This window comes from Vipera berus (assembly GCF_964194415.1).
Source record: "Vipera berus genome assembly, chromosome: 10".
In the NCBI taxonomy this organism is placed as follows: Eukaryota; Metazoa; Chordata; class Lepidosauria; order Squamata; family Viperidae; genus Vipera; species Vipera berus.
In genome coordinates this window covers 482,216-509,397 of record NC_138213.1, presented here as the reverse complement: position 1 = coordinate 509,397, position 27,182 = coordinate 482,216, and the positions used below count along the sequence as shown (strand labels likewise).

General features: G+C 38.6%; 1 protein-coding gene across 7 annotated transcripts in view; it reads left to right on the top strand.

The window, feature by feature from the left end:
• NFAT5 (nuclear factor of activated T cells 5) overlaps positions 1 to 27,182 on the top strand; it is a 40,905-nt gene that overhangs the window by 7,662 nt on the left and 6,061 nt on the right. For 2 of the 7 annotated variants that reach the window (XM_081335524.1, XM_081335528.1), the window contains exons 2-11: positions 5,126 to 5,251; positions 13,860 to 14,418; positions 19,014 to 19,206; positions 20,098 to 20,288; positions 23,061 to 23,233; positions 23,693 to 23,827; positions 23,975 to 24,027; positions 25,450 to 25,582; positions 25,890 to 25,967; positions 26,471 to 26,616. In XM_081335524.1, coding sequence (XP_081191650.1) covers positions 5,126 to 5,251; positions 13,860 to 14,418; positions 19,014 to 19,206; positions 20,098 to 20,288; positions 23,061 to 23,233; positions 23,693 to 23,827; positions 23,975 to 24,027; positions 25,450 to 25,582; positions 25,890 to 25,967; positions 26,471 to 26,616 — 1,787 coding nt within the window. Of the gene's footprint in view, positions 1 to 5,125; positions 5,252 to 9,041; positions 9,223 to 13,859; positions 14,419 to 19,013; positions 19,207 to 20,097; positions 20,289 to 23,060; positions 23,234 to 23,692; positions 23,828 to 23,974; positions 24,028 to 25,449; positions 25,583 to 25,886; positions 25,968 to 26,470; positions 26,617 to 27,182 lie in introns of those variants that run through there. The other 5 variants (XM_081335523.1, XM_081335527.1, XM_081335526.1 and 2 more) reach the window with 4 other exon arrangements.

Genomic DNA, 27,182 nt, shown 5'->3' with positions numbered 1-27,182 from the left:
GTCTAAATTCCCTTCCCACCTTGGTGGGTGCTCTGGGTCTTCCTCAATCTTGGATACTCCACCAGAGACCTGGGAATTTGAGGATCCTGTGCAGTACCTTAACTGTTCTTAACACCACACTTCTCTGGAGAGAAAGCCCTGAGGTTGCTTCTGGGATAGATTGGAGCCTCTCCCATCTTAGGAGCCACAGCCCCAAATTCTATCATTGCTGGGATTGCTTTGGTCTTCCTTTCCACATCCTCTTTAGTTGTTCCTTCAGGCCCTGGTACTTCTCCATCTTCTCATACTCCTTCCTGATATTGCTGTCACTTGAGACTGCTACATCTCTCACCATCACTGTGTTCTGGTCCTCGTCTACTACCATGATGCCTGATTGATTTACTAGTACCTGCCTGTCTATCTGGATCTGGAAATCCCGCAGGATCTTAGCTCTCATACTGTCCCCAACCTTCTATGGAATCTTCCATCTGTATTTGTGAAGGCCTAGCCCATACCTTGTGCAGATGTTCCTGTACACAATATCAATTACCTGGTTGTACTGTAGGTGTATGCTGTTCCTGCCTGCTGCCACCATGTATTGGACTGTCTGTGAGGCCTCTCTGCATAGTGTGCCCCTTGGGTTTTGTCTAGAGTAGTAGGCCTCTGTTTTTGTGGATCTGATGCTTAATGCCTGTTCTGCTGCTATGATCAGTTCTTCAGTGATGTGTTTTAATTCAGCCCTCTCCTGCCACTGGTAGGATTTCCCAGAGTCTGGCAACTCAGCTGTCTGTCGATAGTACATCTCATCAGGATCTCTTTTGTCATGGCAGTTCCTCTGGTTGATCTCATTCTGTATGTGTGAGTGGCTATAACATTTGTATATATTTAGCGTAACATTATTTCACCCAAAAGACAACAATAAAACAATGCAGGACTTTAAAGCATGCCTGTCTTTCATCTAGAAGTCAACACAATTTAAAAATAGACTAAAGGAATAATGTAATGCTTATCTAAGTACTTACTGTAATACATGCTTCATCTTCATTGTCATGTGCTTAAGGCAATGTATAGTGTAATACTCTTCGTTCTTGCAATGACCTTATAAAATAGATTATGGTAAGAGACAGTGATGGCTCTCAGTGAGCTTACTGGCTGAATGGAGTTTAATTTTTATGGTCCTAAATTTGTACTTAGACCACTTTGGTCAGTTGCTAGAATTAATATAACAAACTAAATAATGCACAAAAATGATTAATATGGTTTAGACTGCAAATTTATTTTGTGGCATTGATGTGGTTCTTATTATAGAAGGAAGATTGCAAGTCAAAGATGTGGCAGGAAACCAGACAAATAAATGGTAGTGGTGGAAATTTATTCATCTTGGCTGCCGCAATAGATACAAAACTATTGTATTTCCTCCTCCTCATTTTGCACTGGATCTATTATCATTTATAACTTATAATCATGGCAGCCATATGGATTTAAAAACTCCTTGTGTAATAACATTTATAGGAATGTACAATTTATTTATTCAGTGGCCTGCTGCATTCAGTAATTACTGGGAAACATAATGATAAAATATTCTTGTTTTAGACCAGGCATGTCAAACTGCCGGCCCGTGGGCCAGATACGTCATGCCAAAACTGCACCCACCCCATTGCCAGCAATGGGGAAAAAGTCGCAATACGCACGACGTCATGTGACATCGCGAGTTTGACATACCTGTTTCAGAAAATTGAAGTTTAATTTTGCAATTTATATGAATAATTGATCCCTGATTCAATTGCTCATAACTGTAGCTTTCAAATTTTTAAAAGATAAATATGAAAGCCAAATACAGAAGCATTCCTGTCTAACCAAGAACTGTGGCATGGCAGAGAAATAGCATTGATGGACTTTCTGAAGTAGACTGTGTTTACTACTGAACAGACTATAAACTGAGAAACATTTCAGTAATAGCAAATCTATTTATAGTCATCTCTACTGAGAATTTGGCAAGGACTTTCTGAGTATGGGCATTATTGGAGAACAGAAAGGGGGCTTGGACAGGATCTGAATGATTCAGCTTTAGGCATATGCACCTGGTGGTTTGCCCTAGCAAGGTAGAACCATGATTAGAGAGTCTCTCGCTCTTCTTAACCCCCCCCCCCCAACTTAGTCCAGAGACATGAGAGAGATTTGGCATGGCCCTTAGCAAGTGGGGAGCCTAGCTGACCTTGACTGATATTGAAGGCCCAAAATAAAAAGGGTTGCATTTCTCTGCTGATTGGATAGGAGACCCCGAGGACACTTCAGGACTTCAGTTTGGGAAGTTGAGAAAAATACCTGCCAAGAAAATTAGCAATGAAAATTTATAAAGTCACCATAAACTGAGCTCAACTCAAAAGAGAGTTTGTTTATCAAATTTATATGCCGTTCATCACATGGTATGTTTTTTTTATATGAAAGAAGGCTAGCAGTAGATCATGATTAGAATGTGGTTGATTCTCAGTTTACTTTCTCTTCTGCCAAAGTTTTAATGCCTGCTTTTAAAACCATCCTTGCTTTCTAGTTTACATCTAGAATGTGTCTCTCCCTCCCCCCCCCTTATTCTTGGCTGCTGCAATCCTTTCAAAGGTTAATATACAACCAGTATGTTTTCCTGTAATTTTTCCAAACATGGTGAGATCTACACTTGAAGCACAACAGAAAAAAAGAATATTGATTTGCTAATTGACAGAATAAATATTCTCTAATAATTGCTTCTGAGTTTAATTAAGTCACCAAGTTGGGGGAAGGCCTTTCTTATACTAATCTTAAAAGGAATAGTTATTGGCCAGCAGAAGCTTATAAATATTGGCTTGGCTCGCTAACAGCATTCTTTGTGATTGTCACCAATCCTCTTTTCTCTTGTGTCCTCAGTCATGCACAGTGGACTTTGGAAAAAGGCAGGATCATCTTTCATTTATGCAGGGCTTTAAGAAGATAAGATTAAAAGCTAGCCCTGCTGCCATTCTTCCAGTTTGTTTCTTGTTTGTTAATGATCATGGAATTAGAACATAAAAACAGAAAATTTAATGCACCCATCTCGAGGAGCTGGTGAATGCATTTGTGGATTCTTGTTGTTCAACCTGTGTGGTTCGTGATTCATCTAGTGATGAGAGTAGAATTGAGATTCACATGAGTATCTCTGTATATTCCTCAAAAGAATGTACTATAATGGTATAAAGTGGATCTAGGACAAAACATTGAAGTGTGAAACTTTTTCATGTGGGATTGCTAACATTCATGTTTAGTTGAAACTTTTTCTGATACGACTTACAGTGGGATAGTTATACTAATCTGATCTGTCAAGTGGAAAAATAGATTTTATGAGAAATGTTGCATTCTTCCCTTCAGTTTTATTTTCCAAATGGTATAATGTTTTAATTTGAAGTACTGCTATTCAGAATATCACAGGCCTTTTTCAAAAGAAAATTCAGTTATTAATTTACTATTTGAGGACTCAAGTTTCAGAATGATTTAAGTCAATTCTTTTCCCCCCCCATTGGATGTGGCTTAAAATACATGTTAAATTTCTCAAAGACTTCACTCTGCCAAGCTACCCAAACTGAAAAATTGGTTGAACATTTCTAGGCCTTATGTGATTGTCTCATGGGACTGTGACACTGAAGGAAACAAGGAAAATGTTGTTTGTGATTATGGTAGTGATTGTTTCATTTTTCTCTGTAATCTTTCATCTTGTGCAGAGTAGGTGAGGTGGAGGAGGATCCATCCTGCTGTTCAGTGGCTGAGCTTAATTCTCTGTCCTTGGTCAGCATGCAGGGCACCAGCCCACATTTTTTTCCATATACTGAAGTCTTGTACAAGGGTTTATTTAATAATATTGCATGGAGAAAGTAAGTAAAGCAAAACTTGTTGTTCATTTTGATTTGAACTACAAATTAACTCAAGGCTTTGCTTCTGAGTCAGACTCAAAAAACTACTGGCATTTCTGTTTGAGAGAGGACCTAGAAAGTAATCCATGCATGTGCAAATTGTTTTGGCCTCAGTGGAGTCTGTAGGAACATAATAACAACAGTGATGGTTGTTATATTAAATTATTGGTTATTTTTTTAAAATTGAAAATAGGACAGATTGATGGGATAAATTAAAATAGCCCTGTATGATCATACTAATGATCTAATTAAACAAAGCTCATTAAAATAGGTAGAACATTATACTATATACATAAATGTTAAACAATGTCCTAAATAATTGCTTGTTTAGATGGGATCAAAATTATAGTGCACATTTCCTAAATCAGAATTTTTTTGTGTGTGCTACAGGAAATTGGTTGTAAATTAGTACACATATTGAGAGAACCTTTCATGAGAATCAGATTGTACAAAAGAGAATATGATAGAGTAGAACAGAATTATTTCCCATAGAAGAATGGACTTTAAAAGTTTCCAACCTGGCGGAAATGGCAAAGATCTCAGCGTACTTGAAAGACCATTCGCAACAGAGATATATTGTGGAGTGGAAAAAATGGATTGATTATATCCAGAATAAATATGGGACTAAAAAGTTTCATTTAGCATTTGAATAAGTATTGATGTGATATTTATATTGGTTGTAGTTATTTTTTAAGAGTTAAAGTGCGATAGATTTAATAGTTTATTGTTGTTTGCATATGGTAGATTATGATTGTTTGTACTTTTATACCTTGTATTTAGCTCTGGGAAGTCGGGGAGGGGGGAGGGAGGGAGGTGTTGGGGAGGGTTGGGAAGAGGGGAGGGGGTTGGGAGGGGTTTTGTTTTGTTTTGTTAAAAATAAAATGTACTGTAAAACTTTTCAATAAAAAAAAGAATTATTTCCCATAAACTTCTATTTTTCTGGCACAAAGCATAATTAGCTCTCTAACATTGGGGAGTAAATAAATGAAAGACTGAATCAAAGGTATTCGGTAATGCTTTTAACTGTTAGCATTTTTTGCTTTTATTTGTGATACAAAAATATGTATCTTTGTTCTTCTAGGCTTAAAATATGCATGTCTGATAACAATTCTGGTTTTTCATATGGGAGACTAATGACCTCTGACATCATTACCTTTATTTATGTTTTGTTATTAAATAGTAGTGAGGATTTTGTTTGGATCATAAATGCGTCTATTTCTTGTTTGCAGAATCAGTCTATGATCTCCTCCCTAAGGAGCTGCAGCTGCCACCTTCCAGAGAACTCTCAATAGCATCCATGAGTCAAACCAGTGGGGGAGAAGTGGGTTCGCCCCCCCCAGGCATAGTTGCTGCTGGTAAGTACTTCTTTTGGCTTAGAATAAGATTTTAATACCTATGAATATTGTTGAACACATGAGCAGTGCTGGAAAAGTTTGCAGATATAAAAAAAAAATAGAAGCAGCACTGGAGATGTTGTTGGCCACTATATCTTCTACTTCAATCCTTGCATGCCTTTTTAAAAACATGGTAATTGCTAAATTATAATTGAGATGGAGTGTTAAATATACCTCCAACACACTATTTTTGTTAGAGAAGAATTACAGAGAATCAAAGTACTAGCTTTAATTAAATCATATTCCTTATAATTTGAACGTTTAGTTATTTAGGAGGAATATGAAGGGACATCAGCTAAATAGAATTTAAAATTACCATAAATTAAAATAAACTGAGAAATAATTTGAAAGTCTCCTAATTAATGTAGGTTTTAAAGTCTTTTCTCCTATTTTTGTCTTTATTTTATATTATATGAGAGACTGTTGGAGGGAGTTACCTGGTGCAAGGCTGTCTTGGATAGTCTTTATCTTGGAATCATATATATTTGGAGTAGACTCTTTTTCATAGTTCTATTCCAGATTGCCAGGATTTAGAAACAGGCTGCTTGATTTTTGAAAGGATAGGAGTTGAGTTAGGGTAAACACTTTGCAGCACTGCTCACTATTAATGTATTTGAATTTTTTTCCTCATGAAATCTGTGGATTTAAGTGTAGATCAGGAAAACTAGTCATTAAATTCAAAGAAAATTTAAGCTAAAAAAGTCCTGAAGCATACTTTCCTTTGATCTATAAAGTTAATTAAACAGAAAAACAGCTTTAAGAACTTTGGAAAATGCTAGCATTTTAAACCCACAGATCTTTAATGTTTTTCATGTTTGAGCTCATCTTCAAGCATTTGAAAAATTGGCTTAGGAGAACTAGTTGTCTGTTACTTGTCAGCTTTGGTTGTCTGAGTCAGTCCAATTCCTTTCAAAAACTGAACATGTGAGTTTGTTCTAAAGAAAACCAATATGTGGTGGTAGATTCTCTTGCGTTTCTCCTCACATTGAACAGCAAAGTCTTTCTAAAGATATGTATTGTAGTAGCAGAGTAGAACATAGTTGTGTATGTAATAGAGAGATTTTTCAGTACTATTTTCCAGATAGTTGGCAGAGAAGGAATGTTATTCAGTATATATTGGTTAAATTATTTGACTAAGTGGTAGCTTGTATTTAATACCTTTATTATGCTCCCTAAAATATGGGATTTAGTAGTAATAATCTTGGTATGCTTTTTAAAGAAAGATCATATATTTATATAGCAGGGCTAAATATAGGAAGGTTTAATTCCAAATGTTTTATGCAGTGGAAAATTAACTTGCCCACAAGGCTGGCTTAAAAATTGCAACCTTGTCCTGCAAAGAAGAATGAGTACAGATGATAACGGATGAAAACTGGAGAACAAGAGAAATCTCCTACGATGCATACCAAGACTTTTTTTAAAAAAGTGGGGAGTGTTACAATCATTTAAAAACAAAGAATAAACTGTATCTTGTGTGTGATAGGAGCAGGACCAATAAAGCATATCTTTAAACTTTCAACTAACATTTGAATACTGTCTATACTAATGACAGTCGTCTTTACATTTCATTTTGGTTACATACTGAGTCCTCCACCCTGAATCAGTTTTACTGTCGTCATTGACAGATGAAACAATGAGGGCTGATGAGAACTATTTCTTTATTTAAGACTTAGCTTCTTTTGTTCTCTGCTTCCCTAGCCTTAAGGTGAGCCAATATCTGGTTGCAAATCTGGTGGCCCCAAGTCTCTTTCATTACTTCAATCAGGGGTTCTGGAACACATTAACAGGTTACATAAAAATCTGCATCAGTAAACTTCTGATTTCTTGAGGAACAGGATTGGCTGAGCTCAGGCATGAGGCCCTACAAGAACAGACTGCTAGTTCTGCTACTATTGATTGGCTTTTAATTTGCAAATCCATCTAAACCAGTTTAAAGCTAAGACATGGAAATTAATCTGTCAAGAGCACATTTAATTGTTTTAGCATAAGAGGAATGCTTCATGTTCATCATTCCAGATGTAAGGTGGCTCCTTTATCAACGATCAACTATCAGTTGACAGCTGTCTTTACATGTTAAGCTCTAAAGAGATGCCTCTGTCTCAAAGGCAGAGATCCATCAATAACCGTAAAGGAGCATACATTGATATTGGATGCACTACACGATATGGGACCAGTGTGAAACTAGAGAATGATCCCTACCCTCCATCTCTGAGAAACAGAAGGAGAAGAAGAGGAACCCGTGTTAGTTTGCCTAAAAGCCAGGAGGAAATGCTTGGATATCATGTGGCAGCCATGGCCCTGGCCAATTCTTCTGTCATTTTGCCAGTGAGTGTGTGAAGAACTGGCGCACCAGTTCAGCTTCTAGTATGTATAAAAATAATCTAAATAAATCTCTACTAGCTAATCAAAATATATGAAAGAAATGTAAAACAGGAATAATCCCTGGCTAAACAGAAAAAAATCATTCTTGAGCCCATAAAGAGATAGGTGGCTGGAGTATTCATTAAAGAAAGGGAAGATCCATCACTGGGTTGAAGATGCAAGATGGGCTTCCTGATAAACTCCTCTAAAATTGTATCTTGAAAAAATTGTGGTACCACAGATTCTGCTTTCTAGACTGCTTTTCAGTGCTTATATAAAATGCAAATTAAAAAGTAGATGCCTTTGAGTTAATTTTGATTCAGGAAGATTCCACGGACACATCTAGATAGTTTACCTGACGTGAATATGAAAAAATTGCAATCTTGGGTTGTTTTAACTTCTCAGTTTAACTTGCAACTCTGATGTTTTCTGGCATCCTATGTCTAAATATTAACCAGGCTTAGCTTTGCTTACTTTTGAGCTCAAGTGGTCAGAGTGTAGCCATTGAAATCACAATGATTTATTTGTTACATTTATTTGCCACCTATCTCACCATGAGATTGCTCTAGGCAGGGGAATATCATGTAGATTATATTCGCTTCAGTCCCATGGATTTTACCCCTCAAACTCTAAACAAGCCTAAACCAGGATGCAATATAGTATTCTGCTTCTTCTTAGCATAGGCCAGGTTAGCATGTCTGTGACAAGAAGTACACAGGTATAATTGTAATTTTTTAAAAATATCTTCCCAAAGTTGCTGGGGTTGTGCATTTATTTAATAATAAATATTGAATTGAAGTATGTTTTTTACATTGATGCCAAGTAATATCCAGAATGAGTCCTACAAATTTCTCATTCTAATAGTGTTTCAAAAATTGGAAAAGCACGGTTTGAAAGAGGAGAAAGTAAGTGAATCGCTTGATGGTGAGATAGGTGGTACATTAATTAAATAATGAATAAATAGAAAAACAAAAGATCAAGCACAACTTCCTCTAAGTGATTTAGTTTGTGTTGGAAATAAGAGCCCATGATGGATAAAGAGCTATCAGGCCTGCTCCTCTCCCCAATGCCTGATGGCGAAAACCAGTTGCCAGGGCTCTTCCTGGAGAGAGTTAGAGAAGGGGGTTCTGTCCCTCAGGAATGATTTCCCTGAGCTCCTGAACTAAACATTTTTGTTGCTATAGGAACTGATATTTGGATAAATATATTAGCTATCAGGCTGCAGTGGCTTGAGTAGCAGTTGCATTGTTTTACTAATGCTTACAATAAGTATGCTAAGGATAAAGCTGCCTTTACAAACATCAGAAAAACGGGGGGGGGGATAAGTGTTTCTGTTCCTGAGGTAAAATTCAGTAAACTAAGAATAGCACGGGGTGGGGGGTTTCGGGGGGGGGGGAGAAGGCAGATACTTGCCCTCTCAATATCCGCAAGGCATAATGGCAGCTTCCCAGAGCTCTGCTTCAAACAGGGCTGAATACTAGTCTGCTGGTTGACTGCATCTAATTATCATTTTTGATTGTCAGACTTTCTAGTCTGAATTGATGAACATGAACATCCAGTTAAAGTTGCAGGTAAGACATAACAACTTGTGCATCTGTCAGTACAAATATTAAGTTATTCTGTGTGTCAAACAGATTGGATTCTGATTATTTAAAAATGCTGCTGAGGCATGTAAATGTAATGGGAAATTTTAAACTATTTGGGCTATAATGTAACTGACTAATCTATTCTGAATCTGCATTCAATGTTTAAAGTCAATGGGGTTGCTTTTTGCTATTGCTGGGATGCTAGTTGTTTTCTCTATTAATACCCTTAACTTGCATTCTAGCTCCGCCATTCAGAGACAGGCATCGGTGGTGGGTTGTGTGCTCTCAGTAGTGAAGACAGATAGTACCAGAGACCCTTAACCCATCCAATCTCACCCAGGGTGTCTAGGTCGGTCTCGTTTCAGACTTCTTCATCAGTTTCTCTCCTCTCCTTTTTATTTTGTTTTATAAATAGTGGATTGCCTTAAGTTAACCTCTAATAAAGCTTTTGACATTGTATCCGTAAATGAAGCTGGAGAAGATTAGTAAGCCAAAGTTGGCATGAAGGTATGGAAGCAGATTTGCAGCCACTTTGTCTGTGACTTTGACAGTACAAGGTCTGGTGTCCCTCTGTCTTTACTTCAGAACTTCTAACTTTTTCTTTACTGACTCTGGAAAGTCCACTCGCCCAGTAATGGGGGGAAATTGTAGCCGTCAAAAATAAATAAATCAAGATTCCTAAAGGTTACTTGTATGGAATGAATCTGCCCTAACCCCTGTCTTAGGGGATGCTCACATTTTCTCTTCGGTCTCCTGAACAGTGAAGAGTATGTGGCAAATGTCTACCGTGCTTCATTCATTGGCTGCTTGTGCACCTATTGTTTTGCATGGGAATGCTCAGAAGGACACCTGAGACACTGGGCCCTACCATCCTTCTACTCTGGTAAAAAGCAGCGACAATATCTTCTTATGGCTAGGCTTGTGCTTAGCTTCTTGAAAACCTTGTGCCTCTGAAGGCCTCCCTCTCAGAGTGCTAATGCAGTAAACCAATACTTTAAGCTTTGCCTAAAGGTAGCCATTTTTCTCTGTGCCTGCCAAAGAGCCTATGAAGGAGAGAAGATTTTTATAAACGTAAGCCTTCCGAGAGGGAAGAAGACTATTTCACTTTATCTAGCAACTTGAACAGCAGTAGCATATTTGATCAGGCCAGTTTCTCTGCTTCTGCTTCTTGTGTTCTTAAGATCTCAGTTTCATTGCTATAAAAATGCACTGGGCATTTTTGGAAGGCAGTGAGTGTATCTGTGGACAAGGCTCAATACTGTTTGGAAGTCGCTCTGGTTCCATAATTGTAACACAGAACAGAGAAGATGCTTTTTGTATGGTACTATGCTGTTTTGTTTTTCTGTCTGCTTGCCTAGAGGCAAAATAATAATCTGAACAATGCTACTAAAATTGCAGACGTTTACTGTGCCTTTTTAAACGATAAGGTTGTTTCAATTACAGAATGGATAGTATGAGAGTACCAAAATCTTTCAGTAAGATAATTGGAGGATTTAATTATAAAAAGTTAACCATTTCATTGCCACATTATGGTGATGCTCATAAAAATATTTGGGACATGATTATAATTGTAAAAAAGAGTTATCTTTGTTGATACATAATCTCACATTTCACAGAATGCATAAAATTAGCCTGTCCAGCTTCAGTTTTATTAATAATGCAGTTTTGATACTAGAAATTAACTTATGTCCTAGAAATAGACAGTTTTTGGTCATAATTCTTCATGAATGTCAGTTTTGAAAAGACATTTTGACTGTCCTGATTTGGGATTAATTTGTTTGTGAAGCTACTTCAGCCTCAACTGATCAATCAAGGTTTTGCTATTACATATTAAACATGAATTCACATAACATCCTAAATTTCTGCCATATGAAAAGTGACCATTCATTCTTTGCTGGGTTGTATCCAGTACCTTAAAATGAAGTCTCCGTCCTGGGTTACGCTCTTTTCTGCTTAGTCCCTGTACAGGTAGTCCTTGACTTACAGCCACAGTGTAGTCATTGTGTGAGTCATCCTGATTTTGCAACCTTTTTTGCATTAAGTGAATCTGATTTCCCCCATTGAATTTGCTTAAAACCTTGAAAGGTTTTAAATGGCAAGCATGTGGTTCCGGGACTTTGCAACTCTTATAAATACATGCCAATTGCCAAGCAGCTAAATTTTGATCATGTGACCGCAGAGATGCCGCAATAATTGTAAGTGTAAGGACCGGTCATAAGTCACTTCTTCATAGCTTTTGTAACTTCAGATGGTCATTACACAAATGGTTATAAGCTGAGGACTACTTGAATATTATAATTACTGTGCTTAATTGAAGCAACTAAACTTGCTCATTTTTTAAAGCTTTGAAAGCCTCTAATTTATATCTTGACCTAGTTTATTATGAAAATCAAGCAGTTTGTTTTATTTGCCCTGATCTACCCAAATTGCAGCCTGAAGCACAGGGCTAACAAAATTTTTACAAAAGCAAAGCTGGCTCTCTTGATTTCTTTGTGTATAAGCAAAGTCATTTTTTTCCTTTTCAAATATCATGTAAACTAATATTTTGGAGGAGTTACTATTTATTTGTAAATATGCTTCTCATTTTGTGTTAATATTGTTTAATAAAATCTAATAATCATTGTGTTTCTTGAAAAGAATTTTATTTTCACGTGGATTCCCTCTGCAGGGGATTAATCTGGCATAATAGTGCCAGTGTGAATTTGGGTGATTGTGCTAATTCCCTTTTTAAGTAGGGAAATGGGTCATTCTTTTCCAGAGGTGACAGTCTTTATCTCACAGATAAAAATGGATGCTAAGCTAACAGACTGGTCAAAACACCTCAGTCAGTGTTTTGAACAGTTTACATCAGAGATGAGTTGGTTTTCCTACTGACTCTTATCTTATGTAAAAATTCAAAGATCGTCACATTTTGCATGGGTTTTACAACTTGTAGAAAGTATTGTTTATGCCAATGTAAGTTTATAGCATTCTTTCTGCATATATTTTATAATTCACACAGAATGTCTAATCAAAGCAAGCTGCATAGCTGAGTGAGTGAATATTTAAAATATACATTTGCTCTGTTTTAACAAAGTTCACTTTAGAAATGTCAACTTACTCTAACTCAAAAGTGGCTGCAAATCAGCAATTATAGTCACTGAAACAAATTTTTAAAAATTTTTAAGGAAAGCACTGTATTAATGCATGATATAAAAGGATTTTTTATAATTAAAATGCAGTGTTGAATGACTGAATTTATCAATTTCAACCACTGCATTTGTTGAGGCACAAGCTGGAAAATGGAACTGGTATCAATCAGTGCTCTAGATTATTTCAGCAATTGTCTGGCAATGGAATGAGGAATTCTGAGGGATTACCTCACAGATAAAGGTTCCTCTCTGAATTATAGCTAAAGTAGAAGATTGATTATGATTTACTCTTAACCTGTATTCAGTTTTTTGATGATGTACTAGTATTTTTACTTAGCCCAAACTAACCACAAAGATAGATAACCAAGATGATTTTCTGAATGATTTTCTTTTTAAAAAAGATTGTAATACTTTTAAATAATCAGACTAAAAGCTGAGTATACACACCACACTTATTCCATTTGAGGCCAGTGGCACTTAAAAAAGTATTCTTTTGCATTAAGAAAAATATTGCCCTAGAGAAAATACTGCTCTCAAATTCAATGTTTCTGCAATTTATTTGATTTTGTGAGACAAGTTCACATCCAAAGTTAAGCTTTGTTTTGGTTCTTCATTTCACAGCATTCTGGAGCATCTCCAGAGATGTTCCAGAGCCCATTTAACTTCAGCAGTTATCTTGGCTGTGGTAGAGAGCTCTGCCTACCCCTCTCTCTTACTGCCCCCCCCCCAAGAGCATTGGGTCTTTCAGCTGAGGGAGCTGAACCAGCTTCTCTCATCTTGCTTTCCAGAACCAGGGCACCCTCCAAGTTAAAACCTTAGCCAATGCTTTTTTTTTGAAAATTCATAAATGACAATTGGTACCAGTTCCATTTATTGCTGTTCAGTTATTTTATATTTCATTTCTCATTTGGTAATTGATATCTGGAATAATCAGCAGCTCTATTCTCATTTTTTTCTCATATTTTTATTCCAGGATTTGCCTCTGAAGCAGGGAGTGTCTGCATTAAAAATGACCTGTAGTTCTCTGCTTCATAGGTTAGAAACTTATTTTAATACTTCATGGCTAAGCACAGTCCCAAGTTTTTGAACATTTCAGATGCTGAGCAATTGGCAATAATGTGGCCTAAAATGCACATTCCTGGGGGTTTCTATCATTTTTGATAAAATGGCTTAAATTCATAGTCCAGATTAGGCAATGAAAACACCTTTGTTTGCTTGCAACCATTTTGTGACTTACAGATTTTCTGAAAAGTCTGATTGCTACTATGCATTAAAATGAGAAATATAATTTGGCTATCTTTTCTGAATACTTCTGTGTTGCTTAAGCCTTATATTACTTGAAGCACTTAAATTCCAAAAAAAAGCCAAATTCTAAAATGTTAATTTGGGAAAAGAATCGCTTCACCAAATCATGCTACTTCAAAGGGACTGCTATAGCCAGCAGAGTTGGGATTAGGGACCCTGTATTGACTTGTGGATTATGCACCACAGATGCTTCTTCAGCTCCCTCTTCCTCCGTGGGCGGTGCTTGCAGCTCCTTTACCACCTCTTCCGGCCCCACCATTTACTCTACCTCAGTCACTGACAGCAAAGCTATGCAAGTGGAGGGCTGCTCCTCAGCCATGGGGGTAAGTAACCGTGGGGTAAGTGACAAGCAGTTAACCAATAACACAGTCCAGCAGCCACCACAGTCCACCCCGAAGAGGCACACAGTCCTGTACATCTCGCCACCACCAGAGGATTTGCTGGACAACAGCCAGATGTCCTGCCAGGATGAGGGGTGCGGATTGGAGTCTGAGCAAAGCTGCAGTATGTGGATGGAAGACTCCCCCTCTAACTTCAGTAACATGAGTACCAGTTCCTACAATGATAACACTGAGGTGCCACGTAAATCTCGTAAACGAAATCCAAAGCAGAGGCCAGGGATCAAACCACGAGATTGTGAAGAATCGACCATGGATATCTTTGATGCTGACAGTGCCAAAGCGCCTCATTATGTCCTTTCTCAACTCGGCACGGAGAGCAAAAGCAACTTGAAAGCAGGAAATGGGTTGGTATCTGCCTTTATGTTCTATCAACATATGTTAAAGCAGACAAAGTAAAAATATAACTTTGATTTTTCTCTAGAGTTCAGCTCATATTTTCACTGAGAAGGATGGGAGAGCTGATATTTTGAATCACATTTAAATGGTTTCTTATGCTAAATGTTTTGGCCAGTTTAGCAATCATTGAACAGGAACAGTTGACAGCTTTTCCTTGTGGAACTTGATTAGTGTGTGGGAAGTTTTTCAGTAAGAAACAGGTTTAAAACAGAGTCCTTAAAGTTGGAATCAGCTCCTGCATATTTTCTGCAACAGAGATAATTTTGGGGACTTAAGTCCATACTTCACTTGCTTCTGTTTCACTCTGCCTCAATTAAAGGCAGCTGATTTTGAACTTTCATATTCTTTCTAAAATGTTAAGAAGAACCAAATTTGTGTTTGTGTCATCTCAGTTCTGTAATTGATCTTTCAGAAATAAATCTCTATCCTGTTTTGCTCTGTGCTTCTCAGTTGTGTGTATGTGTATGCGTAAATGTTGCCTGCAGCCTGCTTGGGTGGTGGTATCTCATCTCTTCATTTAATTGCATCTCGAGTTAGAAACTCTGGTTTGCATCCCACTTCATGAGTGGAAAGTGCATATGTGTATTATGGCAGGGAATTGTTGATTTTCTACCCAATGGCAGTTGTCGCCTTCCTTTGGAATCCAGAGGATCACAAGATGCTCAGTGTTGGCCATGGGCAATATGAGGTGCATTTGCCTGAGAAATCAGTGCCCCCTGTTGTAGCCTATTGCATTGCGTAGAAGTCTAAGTGACACTAGTAAAGAATTCTAGTTTCCTGGGAACAGGCAGCACCCTGGGGCGCCATATCTATTGCATTGGGCATAATTATTTAATTTTCTTTTAACTTTTGTACCTTGTATTTTCAATATTTATTGCCCTGTACACCGCCCTGAGTCCTTTGGGAGAAGGGTGGTATATAAATCAAATAAATATAAATATTTTGTTTGGTGCCTCATGTCGGCCAATAAATGTGGAAAGCTCTGGTTATAAGTTATGTGTATTCAGGAATCTAGCTTGTTCAGTTCTTTACAAGCCAGTGTTACATGCTTAGGTCAAATCATGGCTTCTTGCTCTGAATTTTAACAAGGTGGACAAGCATAGATTTGCATTTAAGAAGACGGAAGCCATTGGCTGGATGGTCAGGGCTTGTTACCTGTGCTGGTGGCAATAGAAGCAGTTGGGCCATGGGGTGGTATATGCTTCCTCATACATCAGAATTTTTACCACTCTGGCTTACTGCATGCAAATGTGGACACAAAGTCATGCAGAGAAATCTTTTGAGTTTCTTGCCTCTTTCTTTGAAGGACCTCTCTTGTTTCTTACAGAAAAGTCTATTTCATGTTATCCTTGAGTCACAAAATATTGATTTATGGAGGAAAAGGATTTGCCATGTAAAGGAAAAGCCACCTTGCTTTGCCTTCCCTGTTGTCTGGTTCCATACTTGAAATACCACTTGGAGGAGATAGATCATAAGAGACTTTCCAGAGTGAGGTTTGCTACTAAACAGCTTTCCAGGATATTATTGTGGAGGCCTTATTATACAATGTGGCCCATAGTCTTATATGACCTCACACAAAATTTATAAAAGCCCTGCAAGGACAACATTAAAGTGAAAACTGCTGGTTCTGCAGATATCCACATTATCAAAAGTCTTCTGAGTATATTAAAAGAGGCCACTAGAAGGGATGATTCTTCAAGAAATAAGTTCATATTCTGAAAATTAACACCATAGTCCTATGAATGTCAACTTAGAAATCAGCCCATTGAATTGATGCTGTTGACTATTTTTGTAGAATAAATACAAGGAGTCAGTGTTTTTAATTTTTTTTCCAGAACTCAATGCACTTCAACTGCTAAATAACTACTAAAATATAGTACTGGGTTAATTAAAACAAAATGCCTTCCTATCATAGAGATTCAGAGGCTGCTTTATACTATGTCAAGTTGTGCAACGCTTCCGTATTTGAAAGGGGAAATGTGGTTGGGCATGCACTAATCGCTTTAAATGTGCCTTTCCCCAGGACTGTATTCTGGTGTGCACACTCCGAATCACGAGTGTCACTTGGATTCAAAGTGTTGCACAGCCCTGGTATTTTCCAAGAACCCCTGGCCTAGGGGAATTAGGAATTGGTGCTTTTTTCAAGGGTTATCTAGTGAGTTTTGTGGTCAAGCAGCAGAATGAATCCTGGTATCAAGAATCTATAGTGCATATGAAATCTCTGGTAAATGAAACCTAATTGGGGAGTGGGGCCGATTCTTTACTGATTGCAGAGATGGGGATGATAAGCTATTCATAATCACGATCAATTTATCAATGTTATTATCTCAGAAGGCAAAAATGTGCAATACAATTCTGTAGAGCAGATTCTGGAGCCCTAATGCTGAGCTTCAAAGAATGCTCCTTTCATGCACATTTGGGCTTCTACTTGTGTCAGAGTTCCTACTTCAGATGACAGGTCCCTGAACCCTGGCTGGAGGCATCAAGAGGTTGGGGTCTGCAGCAGAGGGGCTGTTTGCACAACAAGGCCTTCTGAAAGTCAGATATTGAATAATGCAGTTTTACGTTCTCTAAAGAAGGATGGCGGGAATTCATTTGTTACCCACTTCTAAAGCAATAAAAGCCAATGGAAAAGTGCTGCCTATATCCTGTAGCCTGCTCTTATATATTTGCAGATATTTTCATAAAATGGGAAAGTTTGTTGTTTTTAAAATGCAATTATTGTCTAAACCACTTTTAGAAATTAGAACCCTGTGCAACTGCTACTATGTAGCCTGTAGTAAACATTGAATATATTTGTTGAGCATTCTTATTGGAGACAATATGAGTTTTATTCATAAGTGCCCAAACAAAATAAGGCAGAATTTCGAGTTTAACAATATTGCATGCTGTGCTTGAAACCTGGAAGTTGACTTGTAAAATATAATTTACTTCATAATACACATATTGTTCATGAAAGACTAGCTAGGAGGCTTAACAGCATGTAACAGGAACACATTGCACACATGTTTTGTAACATACCTCGCCCAGTGCTGGTTGTCTCTGGAACAGAAATAGAAACATCAGTTTCTTGTATTTTGGATGCCTGATAGACCAAAGGTATCAGGCAGTAAAGAACAACAGAATGAGATGCTAAGATCCTACTCTAATTTAATGAAACTTTGCACAAAAAGCCAGCTTAGATTTTCAGGCCTGGTAGGATGCTTAGAGAAAAAAAGGCAGGGGACCAAATGGTATAAAATAACAAACCACTATCATCCACTTGGTCTTGGAAGGGTCCTGCACAATCTATGGCCCACTTACAGGCTAGCAATTACTGTAACTGTTCCTGATCTTGAAGCTAGAAGTGTCATGATAAAACATTTCTGCATTCGGGTGGCTGGGATACCTGGACCCGAAACCTAGTTGACAGAAGCTGTTCCCTCATTTTTACTGTCCCAGAAGTTAGGGAAATAACGGGTCAGACTTGTTTGTGACATCCAAAGTCAGGCTGAATAGTTATTTTCATGGGTTCCTCCAGGGTTTATTCAAACAGGTTTTACTTATGGAACTCCCCTTGTGGTGTAACTTTAGCCGGATCATTTTGCATTTATTTATTTCTTCCCATGGGGAGACAGGGCAGAGGCTCTAAAGCAAATAAACCACTCTGATCTGTTGCCATATTGCCTTTGCAGACTTGCACAATCAGGAGCAAAGCAAGCCTGAAGCTTCATTCTAGATAATGCAGAAATGTAGCTTTTCACTTTGAATGCATGGTGTTACCAATGGGAACTAATTGCTATTTTGACTCATTTACTTCTGAAAAGTCTTATTTATGTTGCCAGTAGAAAAATAGGCATGTCTTCAAATAGCTCTGGTGAAGTGCATCAAATATAGTTTTTTCAGCCTGGTGGCATGAACTCTTCCCATTAATATATTTGTTCTCAAGGAAAGAAATAAATAATTGCAATCCAGCTTACGTAAATACCACAATGTCAGTTTCTCTCATTTTAAAATACATGGAAAGTGCCATGTGAATGGGTCAACCTGATATATTAAAAAAATTCAGCATCCTAAACGTCCACAGCCTAGATAGCTGTGTCACAGTCAGTGCAGTGCTGAAATTAATTATATTTTAATCTAACAACATTGGTTTGGAAATTTATTTAAACATATACTTTCCTGAAGTATATAGCAATAGGGCCTAGGAAGCCTTTGGTCTAGAGATGGTAAGGATTTGTTTTAACCAGGTTGAACATATGCTATGTAAAATGTTCCAGGAACTGGCATTTCACACAAGCTGTTGAATTCAGGCAGATTGTTTAAATTGCTTATGGTTAAAATATAACTATAAATTTTGTCCTCTGATTACTAGTTAAAATACAGGTTTTTAGGTTTCTGGCTACGTTCTTTTAATGAAATGACACAATTTTAGTGAAAGGGAGGAAGAGGAATGGTGCAGGTCTGCATGTATGTCTCTGTGTCTCCTGGTTTCCTAGCCACTTTGCTTGTTTGGAAGGAATGTTTTTGGTAACCTGTGTACTAATCTGCTTTAACACCTCAGAACCTCAGAAGTCCCCAAGGCGACTGGAGGGAAGAAGTGCCCTATGTTGTGTGGTCAGTACCTGAGTAAAAGTGAAGGCAAAGAGCTGAAGATCCTGGTACAGCCGGAGACTCAACACAGAGCTCGCTACCTCACTGAGGGCAGCCGAGGCTCAGTGAAAGACAGAACCCAGCAGGGATTCCCCACCATCAAGGTATGCCAGAATCGGGGTGAGTAGCTAGAAGGCCTGGGGGCTGCCCTTCTCCCTGGCCTTACTGAGTTCCTGAGAGCAGGCGAGTCAGATGTCACTAGAACTTAGGTAGACAGCCCTCCGATCCTCAGGTTTGTGGTTACGTTGTTGTTCCAGGCAAAGGAATGGATGTTTCTTGATTTAAGACAGGGAAGCCTTTCTAGCTGGATGGAAGGTGTGTAAATATAGAGCAGGGGCTGCTCTTGGCTCTTCAGGTTTAAATGACTGCACAGAGCACCATCTGTGTGGCCTCTCCTGAATGAAAGAGGGTTACTGTTGCTGATTTTTCACCTCAGTCTCCTAGAGAAAATCGCATACAGAGATGGAAAAAAAAGTGATGTCCCTTAGTTGGTTCCACGTATTCATTGACTTTGCACAAAGAATAGAGCAGAAAGTGAAAAATAGACACTTAAACAAGTTAGTTGTCTAGTAGTTTTTTCTCTGCAAAATGAAGATGTGTTTCATTTAATTACAAGCTAATATTTAGATCCCCCAGATATATGCACAGTTTCTAAAGAATAATATTAAATTCTTGTGGTTTCTGACTTCATCATAAGCATTTTTCTACAAGAAAGTATAATATATAAAAAGTCGACTTGAAAATGCTTCCTTTTCAGAAAGAACATTTTTATATATGATCAAAATAGGAATACAATAAAATCAACTTGAGGGCTTGATAGAATATAACTAAAAATATCAAGATGTTTAAAATTCAAAGAATTCATCTGTTCTGCTCAGTAGAGGAGGACTGTTAGTACCAGCCAGTGTTCGGTATTCAAAAAATGTTTGTGCTTGCATTGTTGGCAGATTAATAGTGCTTCACATGGTCCATTAAGTCTTGATTTGTGATTCCAGCTGGAAGGTCACAATGATCCTGTGACGTTACAGATATTTGTGGGCAATGACTCTGGCCGGGTGAAGCCCCATGGATTCTATCAGGCCTGCAGGGTCACAGGGCGGAACACCACACCCTGCAAAGAGGTGGACATCGAGGGCACCACGGTCATCGAAGTGGGCCTGGATCCGAGTAACAGCATGACCCTGGCGTGAGTCCCTTTTCATTGCCCCGCTGCTGCTTTTCTTTCCCTTGTTAGACCTCTGTCCTGCCTCCTCTCTGGGAACAGTTTCCGGGTGAAGAATGTCTTTGTGAGAGCAGATCTGACATTGGGATTTTTATTTATTTACTAATAAGATTTATAAGGCCGCCCAACACAAACAATATTACTCTGGGTGGTGTTAAACCCATTTTTGGCTAAAACTACATTTATTTGTAGTACATTGGAGTATGGCTGTTCTTTGGGAGGATTTCTGTCCCCTCTCAGGCTGCCATGGGAATCAGAAGGAAAGCGTCTGGTCTCTCATCGTCAACCTGCAGAGGCTTCCTTGCTTTCTGGTTATGATTAATAGCTTTCCACTTTATCAGCAAAAGTGAACAACTCGTCTGATGATGATGATTATTATTACACACACACACACACACACACACAGAGAGAGAGAGAGAGAGAGAGAGAGAGAGAGAGAGAGAGAGAGAGAGAGAGGCTTTGGGTAATCTGTATTCTGATTGCTCTTGACGAAAATGCCTTCCCATGATCTCTTCTGAAACTACTTGAACTCCACAGGAGCAGTCTGTCTGTCTCTGTCTCTGTTTTTCCACACAAGCCTTTCACTTAGGGCCTCTCTGAACCTAACAGAACGGGATAGGCAAACTTAGTGCTGGCTCTGAAAATAGCCACTCTTTTGAAGTCCTTCAGCGAGCTCTACATTCCCAGGCATAGTGGCTGTCACCTAGAACACTGCAAGTCCGTGTTTGTAAGTTGGTCCCATTTGACATCTTATACTGAGTTAAATGCTACGTTTTCCCTGGGATGATGGATTTAGGTGAAGGAGCTTTTAGCTGGGCCCTAAATTCTCCTTCATTTGGGAAATGTAAAACTTGCTTGAGGAAAGCCTGTTTTCCAATGCTGCAGTGTATTTATTTACAAATTGTTCATTCTTACAAGAGGGAAAAACAAAATAGTTTCAAAATGGTGATTGGTTGGTCCATTGATGAGCATTCAGCCAGTTGACAAAATTCCACACAGTAAAAACAGATCTGTACCCTGAAGTGAATCAGTAATGCCATTTCTGTTTCCTTGTTTTGGAATATTGTTCCTTTCTACGTTTAAATCTATCTGCATATATCTGTAGAGAGAGGATTAATCTTAGTGTTGCTTGAAAAGTGGGGAGGGAAGCTCTTGGATTCTGGATGGAAACAGAATAACAGAATTGGAAGGGGCCTTGGAGGTCTTCTCTGCCCTGCTCAGGCAGAAAACCTGATACCATTTCAGACAAGTGGTTGTCCAGTCTCTTCTTAAAATCTTCTGGTGTTGGAGCATTCACCACTTCTGGAGGCAGGTTGTTCCACCGATTAATGGTTCTGACTGTCAGGAAACATGGTGGACTAACCTGTCTCTGCACTGTGGGGACCTCTCCAAGGCAAAGACTGACAGCTGGGTACGGGGCTTGAGATAGCAAACTTCTCCAGATCATCTGAGCTGCATTGTCGGTATCTCATTCTATATAATTGCATATTGTGTGGCAAGTTAAAGCTCTTTGGACCTTTTGTTTATAATAAAGAAATCAGATTGTACACATTATTTTAGAAGCCTGGGAGTTTGGTGGCATGTAAATTTAATAAACAACAACAACAACAACAACAACAACAACAACAACAACAACAACAATAATAATAATAATAATAATAATAATAATAATAATAATAATAATAATAATAATATGACTTGCCTGTGTCTGAAAAGTCATGGGAACATAGGGTGGAAAAAGTTGTCAAGAATGAGAGGGTGAAGATCTTGTGGGACTTTCGAATACAGACATATTTCCATTTGGAACACAACATGCCAGATATCGCAGTCGTAGAGAACCGAAGCGTACAGTTGATTGATATCGCTGTACCAGGAGATGCCAGAGTCTTAAGAAAAAGAACTGAAAAAAATTACGAAATACCGCGACCTGGCCATCGAAACTGCGCGATTATGGATGAAACGTGTTAACAGTGATACCCATTGTCATCGGGGCACTGGGAACTATGTCCAAAAACTTTGCAAAATACATCAAGAAATTGCAGCTTCCTGCAATAACTCCAGCAAAGTTACAAAAAACTGTGCTACTCGGAACATCTTACATTTTAAGGAGATACCTGGTTGATACCTAGGATGTTGGCAGCAACCTGTGTCAACCATTAGTGCCAGTCAATTTGAGTGTTCAGATGACTGAGTTTCATGTTTTTTATTATTATTACTATTACTACTACTATTACTACTACTACTACTACTACTACTATTATTATTATTATTATTATTATTATTATTATTATTATTATTATTATTATTATTAAATTATTATACTATTTTCCAGATTTAAAAACATTGTTAGGTGATTCCAATACTTTTACAAAAACTAGCCTCTTTTGAATGAACTGTTTCCATCATTTAGCTGTCCTTTATGTCCATTGCATGCAATGATACATTTTCATCTCATAAGTGTCTCTTCTATTTTCACCTTTTATTGGTGGAAAAAAGAATTATCCAGCAATATCTAGTGATGGTCTATATTACATAGTACCATATTTTCCAAAGTCAGGTTGAATTCTTGATCCTCTAGACATCCCAGGTTTTTTACCATCACAGCTCCAGGACATTGAAATTAGATGGTGGTTGCTTCTGTTGTCACTGCAGACCCACTACATCTTTTGAAAAGCTTGCCACTTCCCATGTATTGGCAGGACTAAAATAATGCAAAAATTAATCCTATGTTGCTAGGGTGGACTGTGTTGGAATTCTGAAGTTGAGGAATGCAGATGTCGAAGCCCGAATAGGCATTGCTGGTTCTAAGAAAAAAAGCACCCGAGCCAGACTGGTTTTCCGTGTCAACATCCCGCGGAAAGATGGTTCTATTCTAACGCTACAGACTCCGTCCTCGCCCATTCTGTGCAGTAAGTGACAAAGCCAAATTGTGAGGCAGGGCCCCTAATGACCAAAGCTCCCTTACTTGCTGAGCTATCCTGCTTCTCTACAGAGGATTAAACTTTACAAAAAAAATTAATTATTTTTAGTATTTACAGAAACAGAACTTGAGAGAATCTGCATAAAATGATCTATTTTAGTGACATGAAGAATAAAACACGGGGACAAACAGAATTTGAATATTACATTAGGACCTTGCCTCATAAGTGTGTTCCTAAAATGGCAACAGCTGGCCATGAGTTCCCAGGGGAACTGTGCTGTGCTTTCCCCTGTAAAAGGAAAAGGGAGTATTAATTTTTGAATCTTGACGTTTGCTTAAGCTTTTCATAGCATTTGTCCTTTCCACGTATAGGCTGTTAGAGGCCTTGGGTTTATAGCTGATTGTGTGTGGATGTTTTCAGTTAAATTTCCTTTTCTTCTTGGTATAGCTCAACCTGCAGGTGTGCCAGAAATCCTCAAGAAAAGCCTGCATAGCTGTTCAGTGAAAGGAGAAGAAGAGGTATTTTTGATCGGCAAGAATTTTCTGAAGGGAACCAAAGTGATCTTCCAAGAGAATATCTCTGGTGGGTATAAAGGCGTGTGTGCCTAGATTGGGCAAATGAAGTTCCAGGGGGATGGGAATGGCCAGCGTGAGAGTTATTGGTCAGTGTGACTTCCTCGATGAGCTTACTGGTACCTTTGTATAATTTTCCTGCCTTGCTTTCAAACAGATGAAAGCTCCTGGAAAGCCGAGGCAGAAATTGACATGGAGCTGTTTCATCAGGTATTTGCTTCCTTAGGGATGTAATTAACCATTTGATCTTGAGAACATTAATTTAGGCATTACTATTAAAACAATCCCATTTTATGGTATGTGTTGAAAGTGAGGTTTTGAAAGTGAGGTACATTCATTTTATTCCTGTACTTAATGGGAAGGATAAATTTTCTGAAATCTGTGGAAGCTTTATGGCTGAATGCAAATCTGTAATGTAAACAAATCTTACAGTAAATCTGCATTCAGAGCAGAGATCCTAAGATCCAAATGTAAAATTATTTTGTAGCACTTGTTTTCTGCTAGAGGAAGGCCAGCAATAACACTTATACCATTTCATAGTGCTTTACAGCCCTCTCTAAGCAGTTTGTAAGCAGTTTGCATATTGCCCCCACAATCTGGGTCCTCATTTACTGACCTCGGAAGGATGGAAGGCTGAGTCAGCCTTGTGCCAATCAGAATCGAACTGGCAGTGAGCAGAGTCAGCCTGCAGTACTGCATTCTCGCCACTGTGACTCCTCAAGGCTGCTCTAGGGAGCAACAGCTGAAAAGCTATAGGTTTGAACATCAAGTCATACATACCTCAGTGAAATCATCTTCACTTCTGTGGTGGAAGAGAGGGATTGGGTTCTGATGTCCTCACAGAAACAGCTGTTTATTTATTTTTATTTTTTATTTTTAATTCCATTTATATCCCGCCCTTCTCCGAAGACTCAGGGCGGCTTACAAGCTTAGCAGTAGCCTTCATTCTATGTATATGCCTGCTTATTAGGGCTTTCACACACACCCCAAGCGGCATTATTACAAAGTCAGCTTAATTGCCCCCAACAATCTGGGTCCTCATTTTACCTACCTCGGAAGGATGGAAGGCTGAGTCAACCTTGAGCCTGGTGGGATGCGAACCTGCACTGATTGCAGGCAGCTGGTGTTACTTAAGGAGACACTAGCCCACTGCTCCACCAAGGCTGTTAACCAACTAGTCGTTCTTTGAGTCCAAAGAACAGGGCAGATCTTTGATAGGGAGCCACCATTCCTCCTCCTTATTGGTTGTTAGGATTGTTCTTTGGTGGAACTTTTGCTCAGCTTGGAAAGTCAAATTTCTCCATGTTCAAAGTTTGTGTGATTGAATGCCAGTGTACTTACTTGCCTTTTAAGAGCTCAGTAGAGGTAACTGTAGTTTAACCACTCCATTTAACTGACTTTGTTCTGAGTCCTCCACCTTTTCCCCTGCTCCCCGCCCCCTTGGATAAACTCTGGCAAAGAAAGTCACCAAAAAGTTTTTGTTTGTATGCCAGATTTATGGAATGAAGGAGAGGTAGGAACAGCAACAGCCGGCTTACATGTCTGGGCCCTTATTGATAAAAATCTAGTTTCTTATGTCAAATGTCACAGAGTGGAGGTCTTTAATACCTAGCCACTTTTTTTTCCTTCCAGAATCATCTAATTGTGAAGGTGCCACCTTACCATGACCAGCAAATAACTACACCTGTTTCTGTTGGGATTTTTGTTGTAACCAATGCTGGGAGATCACATGACATGCAACAATTTACATACACTCCAAATACACGTATGTAAAAAGCACAATATTTTCAAGGTGTGGGGTCTTGGTCAAAGTTTGCCCTGCTTGGCCAGGGAGCTGCTTAGGGAACATGAATCATTGGCCTGAGGACATCTTGGGCAGTGCTTGCAGTTTGGGAAAGAGGGTATGCGCAACTACCATGTATTTCAAGGAGCTGTGCTGAATGCTTCAGTCATTGGCCTTTGGTTCTTGAAATGTGTAACTTGTGCTTATTGGTGATCTGAAAAATTGGGAAACTTGGCGTATAATTTCCCTGCTTACATCTGTCCTGAACATTCTGTTTCTTTATCAGCAGCTCACACTCTGAATGTGAATGTGAAGCAGGAAATATCCAGCCCAACCCAGCCCTGCTCTTTTGATGATGCAGCCAAAGGTAATTCTGGACGGCAGCCTTCCTTATCACCTCATAAAACTGCTGAGGACATCACATTGAAAAATGGCCGTCATAATTGGCTTATTTGGGAACTTTCAGGCTACAGATGTGTTCTGTTAATGTGTGTTGTTTCTCCTTCTGTCTGCTTCCTGGCTGACTTCCAAAAATTCACTACAGTCTAAATACTTAACTCTCAGAATGATTTTTTTGTGGGGGGATATACATGTAATAAATGTAATAAGCAAGATTACTGGTCAAACAGGCTAAGGTGTTTGTGCTGGTAAGCTCAACCATAATAGACGTATCAGTCCTCAAGGTGCCATGGTTTTTTTGTGTGTAGCAGCCATTTGGGTTGGCATTGGCCTTCAGGAGTGTCTTTTACTGCGTAGCCAGGACTTGCCAAGAAAGGTTATCTCTCTTCCCTTCTAACAGGTGCTGTATTTTTGAGTTTCATCCTCCTGGGGTTGACTTAGGGAGTGAATTCTGCTCTTTGTCTTCTACAGCAAATCCCAATGGCTGCCAGCTGGACCAAGTAAATCTTCTCCCCAGTGCCTTGGTAACTCCTCTCAGGCCAAACGGTATCATTAAGAATGAAGAGGCTGCTCCAATGGAACTCGTGGCCGAGAAAATGTCTCTTCCTGCCTTTAATGTAAGCAGCAGTTGAAAAAATGGTTCTGGGCATGTGTCTTTTATAAGAAAAGAAAATTATGAAAATTTTATTTAGAACATTTGTTTGACATCAAACATGTTTGGTAGGACTACAAATATTTCTTTCACTTTTTACAATAGACAGGAGAAGTTTTAACTGGAAAATACCTTTTTCCCCCTTGCTTGTAAATAAGCAAGGGAAAGATGTGATAACACAATAGTATACCGTTCTTTTAAAACTGAAGTGGCATAAAAAAGCTCACCAGAAGAACCGTTGGCATTCTAGCAAAAACACCTGGGGAAAAAGGTTTTATGTCTTCTGACTGTAGTTTTAACACATTATAATCCATTCTGATAAAACAATATAACCTCTGCCGTGGTGTTCATAACCATGCAAATTAAGGGTGTAAGGAATGGATTTCTAAAAATTGGGAAAAATTTCAATGGAAAGTATACAATGAAGGAATACCTTGTAGAATTCAGGATAGTTTATTTTTCTCCCTGAATTATGGTTAGGCAGAGAAAAGTAAAAATTCTAAATCTTACTGCTGTGTGTGCATGTTTCTC